General features: G+C 39.0%; 1 protein-coding gene across 1 annotated transcript; it reads left to right on the top strand.

The window, feature by feature from the left end:
• The first annotated feature begins 429 nt into the window (after positions 1-429).
• On the top strand, positions 430-16,032 carry LOC101163407 (monocarboxylate transporter 2). The gene is made up of 5 exons (XM_004068851.4): positions 430-595; positions 727-947; positions 6,038-6,181; positions 8,442-9,254; positions 14,944-16,032. Exons 1-5 carry the CDS (start codon positions 504-506, stop codon positions 15,237-15,239), a joined length of 1,566 nt encoding a protein of 521 aa, XP_004068899.2. The 5' UTR covers positions 430-503; the 3' UTR covers positions 15,240-16,032.
• Positions 16,033-17,777: the final 1,745 nt, after the last annotated feature.

Raw genomic sequence — 17,777 nt, 5'->3', positions numbered from 1 at the left:
GTGATACTTTAGATTTCTTTGCTTCTTGTAGTACATTTGTATTTCTTTCTATTGTCTGACAGACTAAGCATTAGAGGTCAAGTAACTTTTCTGATCACCAGTCATGCCAGATGACATGACAGATTTTTGTGTTATTGCTGATTATCTGTTGCCATTTGTCCTGAACATCCACATGCAGATTGCAGGTTGGTGCTATTCCATTTCCATCCATTTGATTCTTCACCTTTATGTTTTTTGGGTATTTTTATTTTTGTTAGTTTTTTGTCTGTTTTGGATTGCAGGTGACAGTGGTTGTTTGAGCTCAACTGTGAAATTCACATTGCACATTATTCAAAAAATAATAAAAAACAAACAAAATTAAGAGTGGAATTTGTGTTTGGATATTTATTTTAGTCAAAGCAAAGATGACGAGCTAGCAGATAGGAGTGCAGACCAACCTCCCACCCCTAACCCCAGCCCACAAACCCCTCCTTCAGGCAGAAGTACATGTGACCCAGCGTGGAATGAGGAAGCCCGAGCGGCCACATGAGCACTGTTGCTGCCGAGCCACCAGACAAGCAACAGGCTCCCGGTGGAAAGAGGTGACAAGTGAAAGGTAAAGCTTGAACTGACCTGGAAGCTTCGGCTTTTATTTTGAAAGTCTGCACTTTACTTTTTCCTCTTTTTAGTGAACACAATTGCACAGGAAAATGTGTTTCTTGATTTCATGTTTTTCTTGTTCAACAGGATCATGAGCCCTGCTGCAACAGATGCTGCGGAGTCCAAACCCCCAGATGGGGGATGGGGTTGGATGGTGGTGGTCGGGGCCCATATTTCCATTGGATTTGCTTATTCTACTCCTAAAGCTCTTTCCATCTTCTTCAAAGAAATTCAAGAGGATTTGGGGGCCAGCTCCAGTGAAATAGCATGGATCTCCTCCATAATGCTGGCTGTTATGTATGCAGGCGGTGAGTTAATCCAATCATGAGTTGATTCAATCATTGCAATCTTTAATGTCCAAACAAAGTTTTTTTTTATGGGAATCAGAATCTTTACAAATGATTTAGAATATTTATTAGGTTTTATTTTTTGGTCTTGTTTTGTCAGGTTTGTAGATGTCAGAGGTCTTTGCATCTGGATATGATGTGAAGCACAAAAAAACCTACCGGTAGAAATTCCCAGGGTGTTAATCAGGCCTGAAAGTGGCCTGACAGTTTAACTCCTACAAATTAAAAAAGAAACTTTTTTTTTTTTTGCCAAAAAAAACCCAAGAAATTGCTTCTATGAAGCAATCGATTGATTTGATGAATCCATTTTTTATTCTAATGGAAGTTCATCTCAATTATTCAAAAATGTTTTTAAACTAGCCCTTCTGTAAGTATCAGCTGACTTTTATTTGCTTTTTTTTTAAATGCATCATTTTCTGTGCAATATTTGACAAGTTGCATCAATAAGTGACCATGGATATGGAGCTTTTTTTGTATTTGCGGGCCATAATTCAACCTTTCCTTATATTTTCTTTACAGCATATTATAAGGTAGGGTTTTCTGTGGGATGAATTTTTACATTATATTTGCCTTATACTTAATAAAAAAAGGAAAGTAAAGGCACTTAACACCAGCCAGCTGCAGTTATTTTGTGTATCTGCATGACGCACACTCAAATCTTTCAATTGTCTGTATTTGCTTTGCCTAAAGACAACAACTTGTGTACTTGTGCATGTTTGTACTGTGGACCCTCTTCCACAGACAAACAGTTGATAAACTAACTTCACATGACTGCACACTCAAATATCTTCATGTGCGTAATTGGAAGGCTGTCGCCGAGTTGGAGCCGTCACCTGACCGACCTTCAGGCGGTGAGCTGGCCGTGGTTAACTCTCATTTATTGCTGCCGTGGCCTCCAGGTTTCAGTGTTTAAAAACCAGAAACCAGTAATTGTAACGTCCTCACTGTGCAGCATCTGAATCTAAGCTAACTTGGGATCTGTGTTGTGCCGCAGTTATAGATGACTGACAGCACCCCTTATATTTGCGATGCATTCAATGTGTGAGAACTGTGAAATGATCAAAGACCTCACAGATAATAAGAAATCATTTGGATAAGAAGCATCATCCTAAGAAAGTTTGATTCAACTCACAAGTGTGTTGACAGAGTATCTGGATGTAAACCCTTCAGGTTTGTCATGATGGCTTCCCTGCCTTAGTCTACAACTTTCTGTGAAGCAGATAGTTTTTAAATCTCTCCATGACCTTACAAATCTAATTTGAATGCATATTAGAGCCATTAGCATTTGAGGCACATATTACCTGTATAACATAAATCATCAAGGCAAAGTGAAATCCATCAACTTGATGTTTAAAAGAAAAAAATAATAATTTGACCTGCAGTGTGCTCTGTAAAACTAATTCTACAGCAGTTTGGCTGCATGTAGTTGGTGCAGATCCTTCCTTTAGACTCATTCTTGCTGGATAATCGTGTGTTTTGTGGTGGTTTATGCACAGGAGATTGACATGGGAGGAGTTTGAATGCTTCAGATCACATTCAAATTCATTTTACTCTAAAAATGTAGCATTGGTACAGTCTGGCCTTTACATTTTTCCCCTTTTAATTTTCTTTTTTTGATTTCTATTAGAAAAGTTAAATACCGGTATATGTATTTAGGCTGCATGGTGGCACAGTGGTTAGCGCTCTTGCCTCACAGCAAGAAGGCCTGGAACAGAACCCCAATGGGGCACCTTTCTGTGTGGAGTTTGCATGTTCTCCCTGTGCATGCGAGGGTTTTCTCCGGGGACTCCAGCTTCCTCCCACCGTCCAAAAACATGCCTCATAAGTAAATTGGTTACTCTAGATTGTCCATAGGTGTGAATGTGAGAGTGCATTAGTGTGTGATTGTGGCCCTGCGACAGACTGGTGACCAGTCCAGGATGTCCCCCGCCTTCGCCCACAAGTGGCCGAGATAGGCTCCGGCAGCCCTGTGACCCTGAAAGGGACAAAACGGATTAGACGATGAATGAATGGAAGAATATATGTATTCATACCATGGTCCGGGTTAATTCTTTATTCTGATTGGCTGCTGGGTGTGCATTAAAAACTGATAATGCACAAGTATAACACACGCCTAAAAAATAAGTGATCATTTAGTATTTCTTATTTAAGTGACCGTGGTTTAAGCAGGATAATGGCCTTCGAAGAGTGCATTATTGGAGGGCTCTCTTTTTACTTTAGTGAACTTATTGAAGATATTTCTGAAAGGAAAACTGAAATGATTGGTTGCTAAGAGAAAGTACATGAACTTTGAAGTGGATGCAAAACAAAAAATCCAAAAATGGTTATTGTGCTTGGACGTCATATGAGTTCATCATCTACGATTTTCAAGGTGACAGAGTTTGGGGAAATGGGACTCCCTTTCAGTTGGGTCAGGGAGGCCTAACCTGTGAAATATACGCCTCCACTGTGGCGCAGACACAAGACTTTATCATGTTGTCCTTGGCAAGGCCTCAGCAATGTCATCCAGTGGAGGAGAGAGACGATACATCAGAGGACGGTTCAGCACAATGGGGCTGGACACCGCGTCCCCATGGGGGAAGAAATGACGGCCTTTCAGAAAGTTTCCTCTCAAGGGGCCTGAATGATGAACTTGGAATGGAAATTTGTGTTGAAACAAGAGATGCCCTATTGAGACACCCTCTATGAGGGAACAATGATCCATCTTTGACCCACGCCAGCTCCACTAAACTACATTAACAGCAAGATGAATGTACATACAGTGAATACAGATGTCGAAAATAATAAAAAAAAAAAAACAGATTTAGATAATAAGTTTTGAAATACTTTATTTTTTATGGGGGCGGCCGTGGTGCAGCGGAAGGGCGGTCAACCCATGATCGTAATATTGCAGGTTCGATTCCCGCCTTGCACGCCCATGTGTCGAAGTGTCCTTGGGCAAGACACTGAACCCCACCTTACCTCTGGTGGGAGGTTGGCGCCAGTGTTTGGCAGCGGAGCCGCCATCAGTGTGTGAATGTGTGTGTGCTTGGGTGAATGGGACTGTGACTGTAAAGCGCTTTGGGCCTTCGTAAGAAAGTAGAAAGCGCTATATAAGTATACGCCATTTATTCAGGTACACGTTGTACTTGTGTAGATAAATGGACAAAATAGTATTACTTAATAATCAGTGTAGTGTTAGGTGAACAAAGTGCTCAAGAGCACTTTCAAATTTGTATCCCTTTTAAAAATCATTCCAGTTTCCTTTCCAACACTCTTTAAGTTTCAAAGTTGAGGGGATTCTTTTTAACCTAAAGTTGGAAAGTGGAAGCAATGATTAAACTTGTAACAATTTATTTTTAAAACTTCTTGCAGTTGTCTACTCATTTCGGTGCAAAAACTACGGTGGCCCTGAAGTGCAAATCACATCAACAAATCACTCAATGCAAAAACATATTAAAGATCACAATGACAATTAAAAAAAGCTCAACAAATTATGAAGAAACATTACATTTTAGAAATCAAAACAAAATTCCGGAAACCAAAAGACAATTCCCAAAAAATGAAATATTTAGTTTAATATTCATCTTCAAAAAAGGTTTGGAAGCCAACAAGAGTAGTTTTTGCATTCCATTGTTTTCATAAATGTATGCTGCTGCCTGTTTTTAATTCTTTTATTTTTTTTAGACGCCTAAACCAGCATGTGAGTAAAAAAGGGTCAAATCAAGACCTTTTTTCACATTTTGACCCAAAGAACTGTTCCTTAATCAAAGGCTTGGAAGTCTAAGTAACCTACAATACTCGGTCTTCAGGTAACAACAGCCTTTTGTGTGAGTGCAGCATATCTTTAACATCCGTGGATAACATCTTTGTGGTCTTTACAGCTGTAAGAATGTAAAAAGTTTAATCAATGCTGGAGAGCTGGTGGTGCAATGTCACTCTTTCTAGCAAGGTTATCAATGAGAAGAAAGTTGGCAGCATCATAAAGACTGCTGACCTGCTGATTGATCACAGTGTTGGGTGTGGAGGTCTTTCTCATCTTCTGCTTTGATGTTTTTCTGTCCTTCGTCTGAAACACTTGAGTTTGCTGTTTTCTTTGGGCCTCATCACGGAACAACTTTTGGTTCAAAATTTTCTGCAGTCTTTGTTCCATCTTGCAGTTTAGGAGAATCTGCACTAAATGTACAAGTTCATGGAATTTTAAGCAGCAAACCAGTGACACATAGGCTCCTTTATATACATATTATTAATGTTTTAATGTGTTTACAGCATCAGTTAACCGTGCCCTCTATTGCTTGTTCACTTTTATATTCACACAGACAATCTTAAGTTTTTAACTTTTTTTTACAATTTGAAGCTAATTTTGCAATTTAAAATCCCACAAATGTCAAATTTTATGGCAGGGGCCAATACAATAGAAACAACTACATAAGTTGATCTGTACTTTAAATAAAGTCAGAATGCAACTGCGTGCATACTATGACTGATGTGTTCTATATACTTGTTCAACTACATTTTTTTCAGTTTTTTGATTCAGGTTTGAGCAGATTATGACTTTTTTCCACAAAAAATACTTTTTGTAAAATATTTTGATTCATTAATCTAACCTAAGTAGGTTCAATCTAATTTTATTAAGTCCAAATTATGTTAATATTATTTAAAATCACATTTTAATTAAATATGATATGATCAAATTTATTGCAGTTTGGTTGTAAGTTGTTACTGTTTTTGCTGATGTTTTCCTAAAAAAAATCCTATCTATAATCTAATTTTCTCGGAAATCAGTTTTGTCATTTTCAACAATAAAATGAGGATTTTTTTTCATAGCATTGAAGTATTTAAACCTGATTTGTATCCGTTTTTGCCTGCACTACATGAGCTTTTATGACAGTTTTACACAGGTATTTTGCTTCAGGTTTTAATAATCTTCTGTGATTTTGTTCTACAAACATTGAAGATCATAGTTTTTTGAGCAGAGATTTCATATTTTATGTTAAACATTATTCTAACAATGTTAATTGATTTGAAGTTTTAAAATGACTGAAAGGGTTTTGTATTTTATCTGCCTCTAGGACCGGTGAGCAGCGTGCTGGTCAAACGCTTTGGAAGCCGACCCATAGTCATAGTTGGTGGACTGATGTGTGGGGTTTCCATGGTTACTGCTTCTTTTGGAAGGTCCATTGTTTATCTCTACCTGAGCATCGGGATCATCGGAGGTAAGGTATCATTTTTTTTTTGTCAAAGTGCTCTGGAAATACATTCCTGCATTGCCTGTAATGCCCTCTTTTGTCAATTAGTCTATCCCAAACCAGAACAGAGGCATGAAGTGGAGCCATTTGTCATTCTGCCTGTTGTTCCATGGGTTTGTAGCTCCACTAATGGAAGAATGGCAGTTTCCATTTTTGTACATATTGTCAGAAGCTCCAGCCCGGACCTTTCTCTGTTGAGTCTGCAGCTATGTTATCTTTGAGCTTGGGGTATCTGCTCATGGGGTTCAGTTAGAGCAGCAAGAGTAGGACAGTAATTAAGACAGAACCATGTCTGATCCAGGAGAGCGTGGTCTTCTGTGGCCCTATGCACTTTCCCGTGGTGTCCAATCATGGTCGTCACATGGGGGCTCTCCTTTACCCTATGAGGCTCATTACCCTGCCAACGGCTCCTGTAAAGGATTAATGGACCTAGCTAGTTGCTGGGCCATGTGTAGTGGCCAGGGGCGTGTGCTGGCCTCGCTGTGCTCCCCTGTGTCCTGGAACGCTGACAGGCAGGTATCAGAAAGTTTGACCCAGTAGGCATACTAACATATGCCTACGTCCCCATTAATACCTGCAAATGCAAAAAACCTACCAGTTCAATGGAAAGGCCCCCATGACAAAATGAAGAAGTTTTCCATTTTTTTCTACTTTGTATTTTCTTTGAGCCACAACAAAGAGGAGCCAGTTTCCTGTTGGGAACGTTCAGGCTGTTGTTGGATCAGCACGCATGGCAAAACCAAGGACAACATGAAAACATAAACATCAAAGACGAACTAAAAAAAAATTAGGAAAACACAGGGCAGAAGTGTGAGTGGGGCAAACGGCAAAAATATCAATTCATTCAAGGCTGAAATCCTTGCATCAGACACCTTTCTGACAAAAATATAAATATAGCAAAAGAGCACCTGAACACATCGTTGCCTTTGGCTGTTATACATAATAATCCCTTCGCCTCCACACCTGGGTTACAATAGTTGGCAGCTGAAAGTAAAGTGAATCCCACATAAATGTGGTTGTTTTTTTAAAAGAAATGTGCTGCAACATAAATTACGAGTTGGTATTAATCCATGAAATTAAACTAAAAGTCCCAGTCCCATTTGATGTAATTTTAAAGCGTTCCCAATGGTCTTTTAATTATGATTATACTGTTTTTAGCCTAAATAAAAATAAAACCTGTGTAGTTTTTCCAGGACATAGTAGACATCTGTTTACGTGCTCTTCCTCTAGCTTACAGTCCCTCACAACCCCCAGCTTGGTATTACAGGCACAACAAAAATGGTGAACAATATTGGAGCCGTCCAGCTGTACAGTTTTGAGCCAAATGCAGGCCTATGAGGAAGATGAAGGTGTATATGGATCTTCGTCTGAAAGTAAATTAGAAGGGAATGGAGCAGAGGACTTGTGGCTTGCCATAGAAACTTGTAAGACACACTTAAAAGCTTTCTCCCACAGCCGTTTTTCGTCTGCTCCTAATTCACAGTGATTTCAATAAAGAAATACTAAGAAATGCAATTTTAAGCTTAATATTCTTACTATTTGTCCTCCATCATGAGAAAAAGACCACAAGAACATGTTAAAAACAAAATTTTTATCGTAGTGGGCTCTTCAAAGATGCCACATTTTATAAATTGCTTTAAAGCAACTAGTCCTGTTGACATTTAAAGCATTTTCCTTTCTTTCTTCCATTTGTGGGATTAATGGCAAAATATAAATATTTTTATGCACTCCTAAAGAACGGCGAACTATCATATTATTTCATATGTGATCTCTGTGGTCAGCCCTTGTTGGCAACTTAAGTGAATAGAGGAGAGAAAAAAACTTTTTGTTTTAACATAGATCCAGGGAAGAAGAGTAAATTGATATGGGTGGGGGGAGAAAATGTAGCTTCACAACCATCTATCTGTAGCTCTTCATCTTTCTCAAATTAAGGTCCTATTAAATTAATATGCTCCAGGTAGGAAGGCAAGAGAGCAAACGTATTACCTAGGCTCCCAATTTCCTTCTACGTGAATGGAGAAATTATTTCTGAAATAATTCCAACATTCCATAATGAGATTTTAGTTGGCAAAAGTGAAATGAGATGGAACTTAAATTAGCACCTTACAAAATCAGTTGTAATTTAATTTGGCAAGGGCCCTTTGGAGTTCAAGTTCAGCAGAGGTTTCTTTTTGCAGTTTCTATTTTCTTGAAGTGTCTTATTTCTTTTCCTTATATCTTTCTACAGGTTGTGGACTCTGCTTTAACCTCAATGCATCTCTCACCATCATCAGTAAATATTTTTTATCCAAGCGGCCATTAGCTAATGGACTCGCCATGGCAGGAAGTCCAGTTTTCCTCTGTTTTCTCGCCCCTCTCAACCAATTTCTTCTGGGTGACTTTGGGTGGAGAGGAAGTCTGCTAATACTGGGGGGTATGATGCTTAACTGTTGCGTTGCAGGGGCACTAATGAGACCTGTGACTCTATCTTGCAACCCATCCGCTGTTGCAGCACTAAAGAATATGGAAACGACAACTAAACACAACATGAGCAAAAAAGGAAGGTGCCTGACCAATGCAAGACAGTTTTTGGATTTTTCTTTTTTTAAAGACAGGGGCTTCATCATTTACCTGATGGGTAACACGATGTACATCTTTGGTGCCTATGCGCCTATCGTGTTCTTGTCAGCTTATGCAGTCAGCCAAGGTGTGGAGGAGTATTCTGCAGCCTATCTGCTCTCCATCATGGGCTTTGTTGACATGTTTGTCCGTCCTGGCACCGGTTTGATAGCCAACAGCAAGTGGATCAGACCAAGAATCCAGTACTTCTTTGGCTTTGCCATGATTTTTAATGGTGCGTGCCATTTACTTTGCCCCATGATGACGAGCTATGCCTTCCTGGTGGGCTACGCTGTTTTTTTTGGTGTGGGCTTTGGCATGGTGTTTGCCCTTATTTTTGAATGCCTAATGGACCTGATGGGAAACCAACGGTTCCCAAGTGCTGTTGGACTGGTCACCATCATAGAGTGCTTCCCTATGCTGTTAGGACCACCTACTGCAGGTAAGAAAGCCTAAATCCCACAGTAATCTATGCATTTACAAACAAGATCACATCACAAATAATGTTTAGTCGATTAGGTAATAATAACTGATACATGATGTGTTTAGATCTGGCCATTTCATATCTCTTATTTGCACAATGGATGTTTTTAATTTTGTATCCTTCACGATTCTTAAATAGAGACATAGAGTAATGTAGACATAGAGATGAACAACACAATTTTAAAGGGATGTGCCTTTTTGTATGGGGTAAGAAATCTGTCAGAACGAAACCTATTTATAAAGACAAAGTTCTGCAATATGAAATATTCTTGAATATGAGATTTCTTGTGTTGATTCTGTCAAAAATAGCCTACGGGGTCACAGGCATGTACATCCAGTACTGAAACATAGATTGTTCAAATTGAATGTGCTCACTGAGGTTTATTTATCAAACTAAAATAAAATATAACTTTCTTCAATCTTATTGATCCCATAACGGAGAAATGATCTTGTTAACACAACTCTGTTGAAAATTGAATTAAACAGAAAATAATTCAGCGATTTCCGAACGCATATTTTCACTGCTGGACGTCAACAGCTGATCGTGTAAACAACGCACCAGCGGACAGTTTCAGACCCAGAAGTGGCACAAAAGAGTCCAGAAAGCGGTAACTGTGACAGTTCGCGCTGTGACAGACCGATTCTCCTGCTGCAGAAGTCTAGCAAAAGCTCTCATCTCCTGTGTGGTTCTTCTCTTTATTAAGGAAAAAGTCAGAACCCTGACAAGACATGCCACTCTATTCATTGGGTGAAAAAAAAGACTGGAGAGCAGGGGGCCAGCAGGGAAGTGGGATCTCTTCTCCGCCTGGTTTTTGGAAATTCTTATTCTTCCATGGTAAAACTGCCATCCAGCAGTTTGTTCAGGAAATTTTGCCAAAACTTTTAGTTATCCTAGATCTGATGATAAATGATCAAATACTGGCAGCTTTACATTAAAATAAATGTTAGCATCTTAAATGTTCCAGCGGCCCGACAAAGCATCACAGGGCTACAAATAGGAGATAAATCACTTCAGTCACATGTTCCTGCATACCACCTGATTTATAAAAGTTACTAGTCTGGTTATTCATAAAAAAAAAAAAAGATTTTTTTTTAAGTGTTTCTTTTTTTCTGTATTGTGACTTCTCAAGTCTATTTTATATCTGTCTGGACACTTAAACCCTGTAGTTTATAATGTGGCCTGTCATTGAGTACATGGCAGATCACTGGAACACTAAATAGCTGTTAGTTGTTCACCTTTCAGCTCATCCCGTCAAGGGTCACCACAGCGAATCACCTTTTCACTAATTCGCACAAGTGGTTTTGGAAGAGAGTTTTTACGCTGGATGCCCTTCCTGACACATCCCTTTTTTCAAAGCACAGGGAGACTGGATAGGCAGCAGCACGAAGTGACTTCGCTACGGATCCACACTGAATTTTTTTCAGCTAATGTTTGTATTTTCCCCATAGAAATATTGCCTTTTTCTAAAATAGCATATCCTGTGTTGCATTAGGCTGACGTCCTTGACTAAATAGTAACCTTTAAACTATATTACTTGTGCATAATGTTTGAACATTTTGTATTATCCTAACTTTCAGACAAAAAGAGGACGAGTACAATTAAATAGACATGGTTTTTAATGCTTTTGAATATTATGCTTTTATATTATGATTTACTTGAGTGTTGGTAGAAAAAGCTCAAACATTTTTAAATTGTTCAAGCCCCATTGCTCTCTTCGCCCTCTGCAGGTTTAAATGATGCCTTAGCCAAGTCTCTTCTGATTGGTCAAATTACCTCTGTAGACCACTGACCTGCCTACCACTAATTGGTTTTTAGTTGGTTAGTGTTCAGAGGAAGACGAACGGGAGAGTTTTGTAAATAACCCATGGAATTCAGACAATACATTTCTCTGCAGTTTTAACAGAAAGCAATGGTTCATTTTAGTGTTTTCAGTTTTAGAGTAAAATAATGAGGACCTAGCGGCCTAAAGATAAATGATGTCACTGTCTGACATTGATGGAACCCCAAACTGTCCTGTTACTTATATGTTTATACACAATGCGCTCTGCTTACATTGTGTGCATGCTTAGACAAGGACAAAGACGCACACAAACAGACACTTTCAGCCTCTCCAGTGTTTCAGCAGACACTCCTGATTTATAAAGCATGTCTGGGCCAAAATAGCTTTGAACTGCACTTTGTTCATGAAGCTGTCCTCCATCAAACACCCCAACAAAAAAAAAGCAACAACAACAGAAAAATACTTTTTAATCTGAAAAGGACTTTGAATTATGCTGTGAATGAATTGTCCTTGACCAATACAGACCCTTTCCAAATAATTAGAATATCATGGAAAAGTGTATTCATTTCCATTTTTACATTCTAAAAAATGAAACTCATAGAAAATAGATTCAGGGCCCACTGTTTAATTGATTTAACAATTTATTTGTTGTTGTGTGTTGTTTTTCATGAAACCCTCAAAAACAAAATTTCATAAAATTAAAATACTGTGGAGAAATCACTATGACTTCTCTTTTTTCTTACAAAAGATAAAGATAGAGGTTTTGATCAGTTCAAAGTACAATATTTATGATATGTCCATCTTCAGTACTTGGTTGGGAATCTCTTTGCCTTAACAATGGAAGGTACCTTAGTAATGGAAGTTCAGATTTTCTTTATGGTAGCTCTTTGTCTCCCTCATTCTTCTCATATAATACCCAATCAATTTTCAGTTAGGTTTAGGTCCGACGATGTTGGCAGGCTGGTCATGGCATGGGCAACGGGTATCAAAACAGGTTCTGGGCAGGGGCCAGGTTCTATTGGAAGATGAAATCTGCATCTCCATCCAGGTCCACAGCAGATGGAATCATAAAGTCAGAGTTTACCAACACGAGCGCTGGACATTGAAGCTTAAATAATGACCAACTTTGAGATTTCACACTGGACCTCAAGCAGCTTTGGGTTCTGCTCCTCACCAGTCTTCCTCTCATCCTTGGACCTTGATTCCCAAATGAAAGACACACTTTACTTTCATCAGAAAACTGGACCTTGGACCACTGGACAAAAGTCCGGTCTTTCTTCTACTTCGTCCAGTTGACAAATTTTCTCGGTTGCCCCAGGGTAAGAGGTGGATGGACCTGAGGAACCAGACAGGTGTAGCCCATCTCCCAAATGTGTCTGTATGTGATGCTTTTGGAAGCTCTTCCTCCATCTCATTCCACTCTTTCTGGATGTCTGCAGGTTCTTGAATTTTATCCTTTTGATAATCCGCTGAAGCCCACGGTCATCTCTTTGCTGCTGCATCTTCTCCTGCTACATTTTGTCCTTCCTTTAGACTTTCCGTTGATCTGTGTACAGCGTTCTGTGAACAACCAGCCTCCTTAGCTAGGAACTTTAGTGGCTAACCCATAACTATGGAGGGGATCAATGATGGTCTTTTGGGGAGTGGTCAGGTCTGAAGTCTTCTCCATATTGAACCAAATTAGGACGACTGAACCAAACTGAACCCATTTATATACATCTGGAGAACCTGTGCAGGTGATTTGAGGTTTGTACGTGAATAGTTGGTGAAATTCCGTTTCATTTCTCCTCTGTATTCAAATTTTTTAAAATCCTGCTTTTGAGGGATTTATGAACTGAAACCCCAAATTATGTAAAAACAAATGCTTGAAAACAATTAAACAGTGGGGCCTAAATTTATGTTTTATGAAAGTTTCACTTTCTAAATGGAATTATGTAAATGAATACACTTTTTTATAATACACAAATATACTTTTGGTGAATACGTTAGATTTGACTTCAAGTTAAAAGGCCAAAAATGTCACTTACACTTCCAAACCAGAGATGTGTAAGGATCTTTGCTTGATGGTCACACTTTGCTGTTCAGAAGTTTTATCTTAACAACACATCACAACCCACAGAAAGTGGTGTCTGTATTGACTTTCTTGGCTTTTCTGAGTACCCCTGACATCATGAGTAGCAGATTGTTTCCCAAAGCACTCTTTCTAAATAGAAACAAGCTGTTTTCTCTGGGTTGAAGGTGGAGCATTTTGCTTCATCCTCAAAACTAAGTGGGAACAGTGTAATGCTTAGTTTCATGGAATTGACCAAAAATTGAAGTTTTTGAGGGACATAGAGAGAGAAAGAAAGCTCAGAAGATGCTTGGTTTTCAAAATAAAATGCCATGTGCTGACTGTTTGGTACCTTCAGCTATACTCAAATGTCATGGATGGACAGGCCTCAGAGTAGCTGTGTTTCTATACAAACACAGCTAAAAAAAACAACAATGAACATTTTGTGTTTGTGAGACTTTCTTACATAGAAAACATAAAAACCAACAAATAGACAGGACTTTGACACAGGCCGCCCTGTTAAATAATCTAAATAAACAGATAATTTTTGCAGTTTATCTGCACATTAGCTAGTCATATACGCTTTATTATCCCTTTAAAAAACTTTTCATTTGCCTTTAATATGACTTTTAATGAGGTGAAAAGTTATAGCCCCCCCAAGTCAGTGTGATCCCTGTTCCGAGGGGCTCATTTAATGGGGTAAATAAGTGCCCTCCTGCACAGCTAACATTCTCCTCCAGAGGGCACAGTCGTTAAGTCTACAGTATCCGCTTGTTACTGCGTCTCCGAACCTTCGGGTCAAACCAATTAGGAGGAAGTAAGGTAAGTGGGTGTAATTAGCCTTTTGCTTTGGGTGTTTAATGATGCTCAGTTCAAACTATCACCATTAAAGTTCTGTACCTGGGCCATAATTATGCTGCGAATACATTCAAAAAGAGGTGACCATGCCAGATGGACGCAATTATCGCTCAGCCAATCAAGGGCTGTCTTAATGAGGGTGATGGTCATCTGAGTGCAGGAACCAGATGAGCGCTATCAATCAGATTACGCACCGCGCATTGAGATAATCAAAAATAAAATCTGTACACAATGTCAACCTCTGTACTTTACCATAAATATGATCAGAGTAGCTTATGGGAGCCCCAACAAGACAATGTTTTTAACGTGTAACAAAAGAACACCTACTTACAAACCAGGTCCTAAATGCCTAAATAAAAGACGTTCAGTCTTCAGGTTAAACTGGCGTTTATGGAGTTCAAAGATACATTGCTGGTATTTCAAAGCTGCTTATTAGTTGTTCATGAATGAAAAGAAAAGTCAGATCTCTTGAGGCCAATTTTCTGATATTTTCCCTGTTCATGACCACAAAAAGAAGATCATTAGAAGTTGAGCCGTAATGAGAAAAATGATCACACCTCTCTCTGTTAAAATGGACCTGAAGGGGGTGGGCCGATGTTTGAAAGTTTGGAGGATTAAACCTGATCTGAACCATATTTGTCATTTTTCTGCAGGCTCGAGTTAGGTATTTATAGTTCTGGGAATGGGCCTCACTTTTGATTCGTTTTGGTAGCAACCAACCGAAATTGCCTTCGCAGAGATGTAGCCGCTCCAGGAAGGGTGTAATGGCTCTCTGTCAGTTCCAAAGTAGCTTTGCTCGCTTAGTTAAAATTGGCCAGAGAGTTTTCTTTTCTTTTTTTTTTACAGTAGTTTTCACTTTCACACCATGCAGCAGTCCAAATGTTAAGCTGTTTCTCACTTTCAGAGCTGTGAAGTGTCTAAACTTGACAGACGTATCTCTTTACATTTTTCTGCTCTAGGGTTACTGGTTGATCTCTATGGTGACTACAAGTACCTTTTCTATATGTGCGGTGCCGTGATCATGAGCGGCGGGCTGTTCCTCATTATCATGAACATCTTACACTACCATATGCTGGAAAAAGAGAAGGCTGAGCACAACGGAGCACGGAGGAGCCCAGAGACGGGGAACCAGGACGGGGTGAGCCTTTCGGAGGCACAGAGGGAGCCGACTGAGGCTGAATCAGCACCGATGAACAGAGATCCACAAGATCCCTCAACTGATGACACTGGGCCAGACATAACTGATCACTTCTAAAAGGTCCACGATGTTTTTCTCTTAAACTTTGTGGTGAGAAAAGTAGAGCTCAGCAGCTCCCAATAATCTTTTTGATACGATGATGGAACTTCTTGAACAAAGTCAGAACATTTATGTTCAAAATCGGTCTGAACGGAATCATTCTTAATTGTTTAAATATTTCAGGTTCTATAGGGAACCTATTTCATTTTCTGCCCTAATAATGTTAAAAAACAAAAGTTTACATAGTGTCTAACCACAATTCTCTCACACAATCTGTTTTGTGGTTAGTCTTCACCTCAAAGGTTATCAAGGGGAAACAATGTTTAATGGCTCAGAAGCAGAATGTATCTTGCCTCACATAAAGGCCCACTGTGGTGTTTGCACTATATTTCTGTCAGTGTCTGTGGATGTTTGCCTTTCATTGTATTTCCAAACTCCCAAGAAATCCTAAAGGATTTGAAGTACAGAGTGTGTTTGCACGGGTGCAGAACTTTTTCTGCAGTAAGATCATGATTCTCTATTATGGTGTTCTTTCTTGCAAATTTCAACTGAAAGCAATCTGTGAAAAGAATGAATACATGTTAAAAACCTCAGGGGAAAATATAAAGTATTTTGTATTTGCAGGGGTGCATGTTATGAAATACTAAGTAGGACATTGTTATCTTTTTTTGACAATCGCATTTTTGCAAATCAAGTTTTGTTTCTTTATTAATTCCAGTATTGTTTTTGGTCCACTCCAAAATGCAATTTGTGACTTACAGAAGATAAATTCTTTGTAATCTTTGATAAAAGCTTTCATGGTGAAACTGAATGGCATTCCTTATTTCTAAATATTTGTTGGTTGGGCAAAAAGAAATTGAAATCTTTATTGGTTCGTGCCTAAATCTCATAAAATTCAGAAAGTGATGCTATGAATGTACTATTCACCAAATATAACTGTGAGGAAACTGGTGATTCTAAACAGGACTGTAAAATAGGTAAATTAGGTTGGTTCGTTCCCTTCAGTTTCCTGCACACAGAAATGAATGAATAATGACTCAGAGACAGTTACTTATCTTATGTGGAGGTTTTACTTCGTACGAAGGGGACAGACAGATGAACATGGTGCATTCAAAGTCCGAACCAACGAGCCTCAGAGATGGGCTTGGTATATAAACCCTGCATCCGCATATTCAGAAGATCGTCCGATGGACCCTGTGTGAAAATCAAGCCCACAAGTTGCTGCTGGAGAGGCGCTTCAAGGCTAAAGTGAAAGAAACTCTGAGGCCTCCTCAGCAGATCACACATGCACAGAAAAAAGGGAGTGTGAGAATAAACTGTGAGAACAATAGCTTGGCTGTGCTGTCTTCAAATGTAATACAATTTTGAGATGACAATACATGCTTAGTGAATTAAGTTTAAACCATTAGTGTAATAAAAGTTAAAGGCAGTTTCTAACTATTCTTCACAATAACTTTTATTTTAGCTTCTAAACATTGTATGACACTCCCAACATAATGAATTCCATTTATTCTTCTTGTTGCTGGTAAAATAATTTTTTAATTCTTGTTGTATTTATTGTAGATGATTGATTCAGTTCAGAATTAACATTCACCCAACCACCTCCAAAGAAAGTCAAGTGAGTTTGAGATCGAAGGTTTGTGATGTTGAAGGCCGGGAACAATTTTTCACAACAATTAGAAGAAGCGGGAAGAAGTTTGGAAATGTCAGCAGCTTGGGGGCGAAAGCGCCTAATGAAGCAAGGCCCACAGGTTCCAGGCGAGTGCTCGGAGCAGCACGCAGCCTCATTCACGTCAGCAAATTGGAAACCAACAGAACCACAAACGCGGGCTATTTTGTTTGTTACTTTCTTTTTTGTTTTTCTTTGGCCGGTTGTTCCATAAGGTCTCTGGGCATGACAAGGTGGAAAGGTTCCCTAGAGACGGACCAGCACAACAATCTGTTTGTCATTATTATTCCCCATCTCACCCACAGGCACCCTCTGGCCTGCTGACCCTTCTCTGCAGGCAGCCCCTCCCAAACGGTTTTTGCTGCTTCACACTTGTCCTTAGCAAAGAAAAAAAATATTTTTCAGAGAAGAAGAAGTTAAAGTTAACATAAAGAGTAAATATATAGTCAACAGTTTCTAAAAACCTGTTATAATGTTACAAGATGAACCACAAAATATCCTCAGGATATCAGTCATTTTCTATGGTTTGACTTTAGGTGATCTTGACTTTATCTTTGGAATATTTCCAATTAATTCTTGGCAACTTTACTTAATGCTCTTTTTCAAACACCAGTGTGCCTTTTTATTTTTATTTTTTGTCCTCTCTAACAGTTGAGCAGACTGTGAGGAAATTCTTCAACCTAAAGTCCAACTCCCATCATTTTTTGATCTATCGTAAAAGCGTTACCAGTGGTCTTTAATTACGAATATGCCGTTTTTAGCCAAAATCGAATGTGTCACTTTCTAGGAAAATACGACAGTGGTAATGAGCCTGTTCCACTTCCCATCATCCATCTGTTAATGCACTCCCCGCTACCTTACAACCCCTCAGAAAAATTGCGGGCAAA

Source organism: Oryzias latipes, chromosome 5 (genome assembly GCF_002234675.1).
Source record: "Oryzias latipes chromosome 5, ASM223467v1".
Taxonomy (NCBI): Eukaryota; Metazoa; Chordata; class Actinopteri; order Beloniformes; family Adrianichthyidae; genus Oryzias; species Oryzias latipes.
The sequence above is the reverse complement of the archived record's forward strand: the minus strand, read 5'-3'. Positions and strand labels throughout refer to the sequence as shown.

What these genes read in the sequence shown, in the direction of transcription:
- LOC101163407 (XM_004068851.4), top strand. Translation starts at nt 504, where the DNA reads ATGAGGAAGCCCGAGCGGCCACATGAGCACTGTTGCTGCCGAGCCACC. An exon ending in GAGCATCGGGATCATCGGAG is followed by an intron (nt 6,182 to 8,441) that starts GTAAGGTATCAT and finishes ATCTTTCTACAG; the next exon opens with GTTGTGGACTCTGCTTTAAC. An exon ending in GTTAGGACCACCTACTGCAG is followed by an intron (nt 9,255 to 14,943) that starts GTAAGAAAGCCT and finishes TTTCTGCTCTAG; the next exon opens with GGTTACTGGTTGATCTCTAT.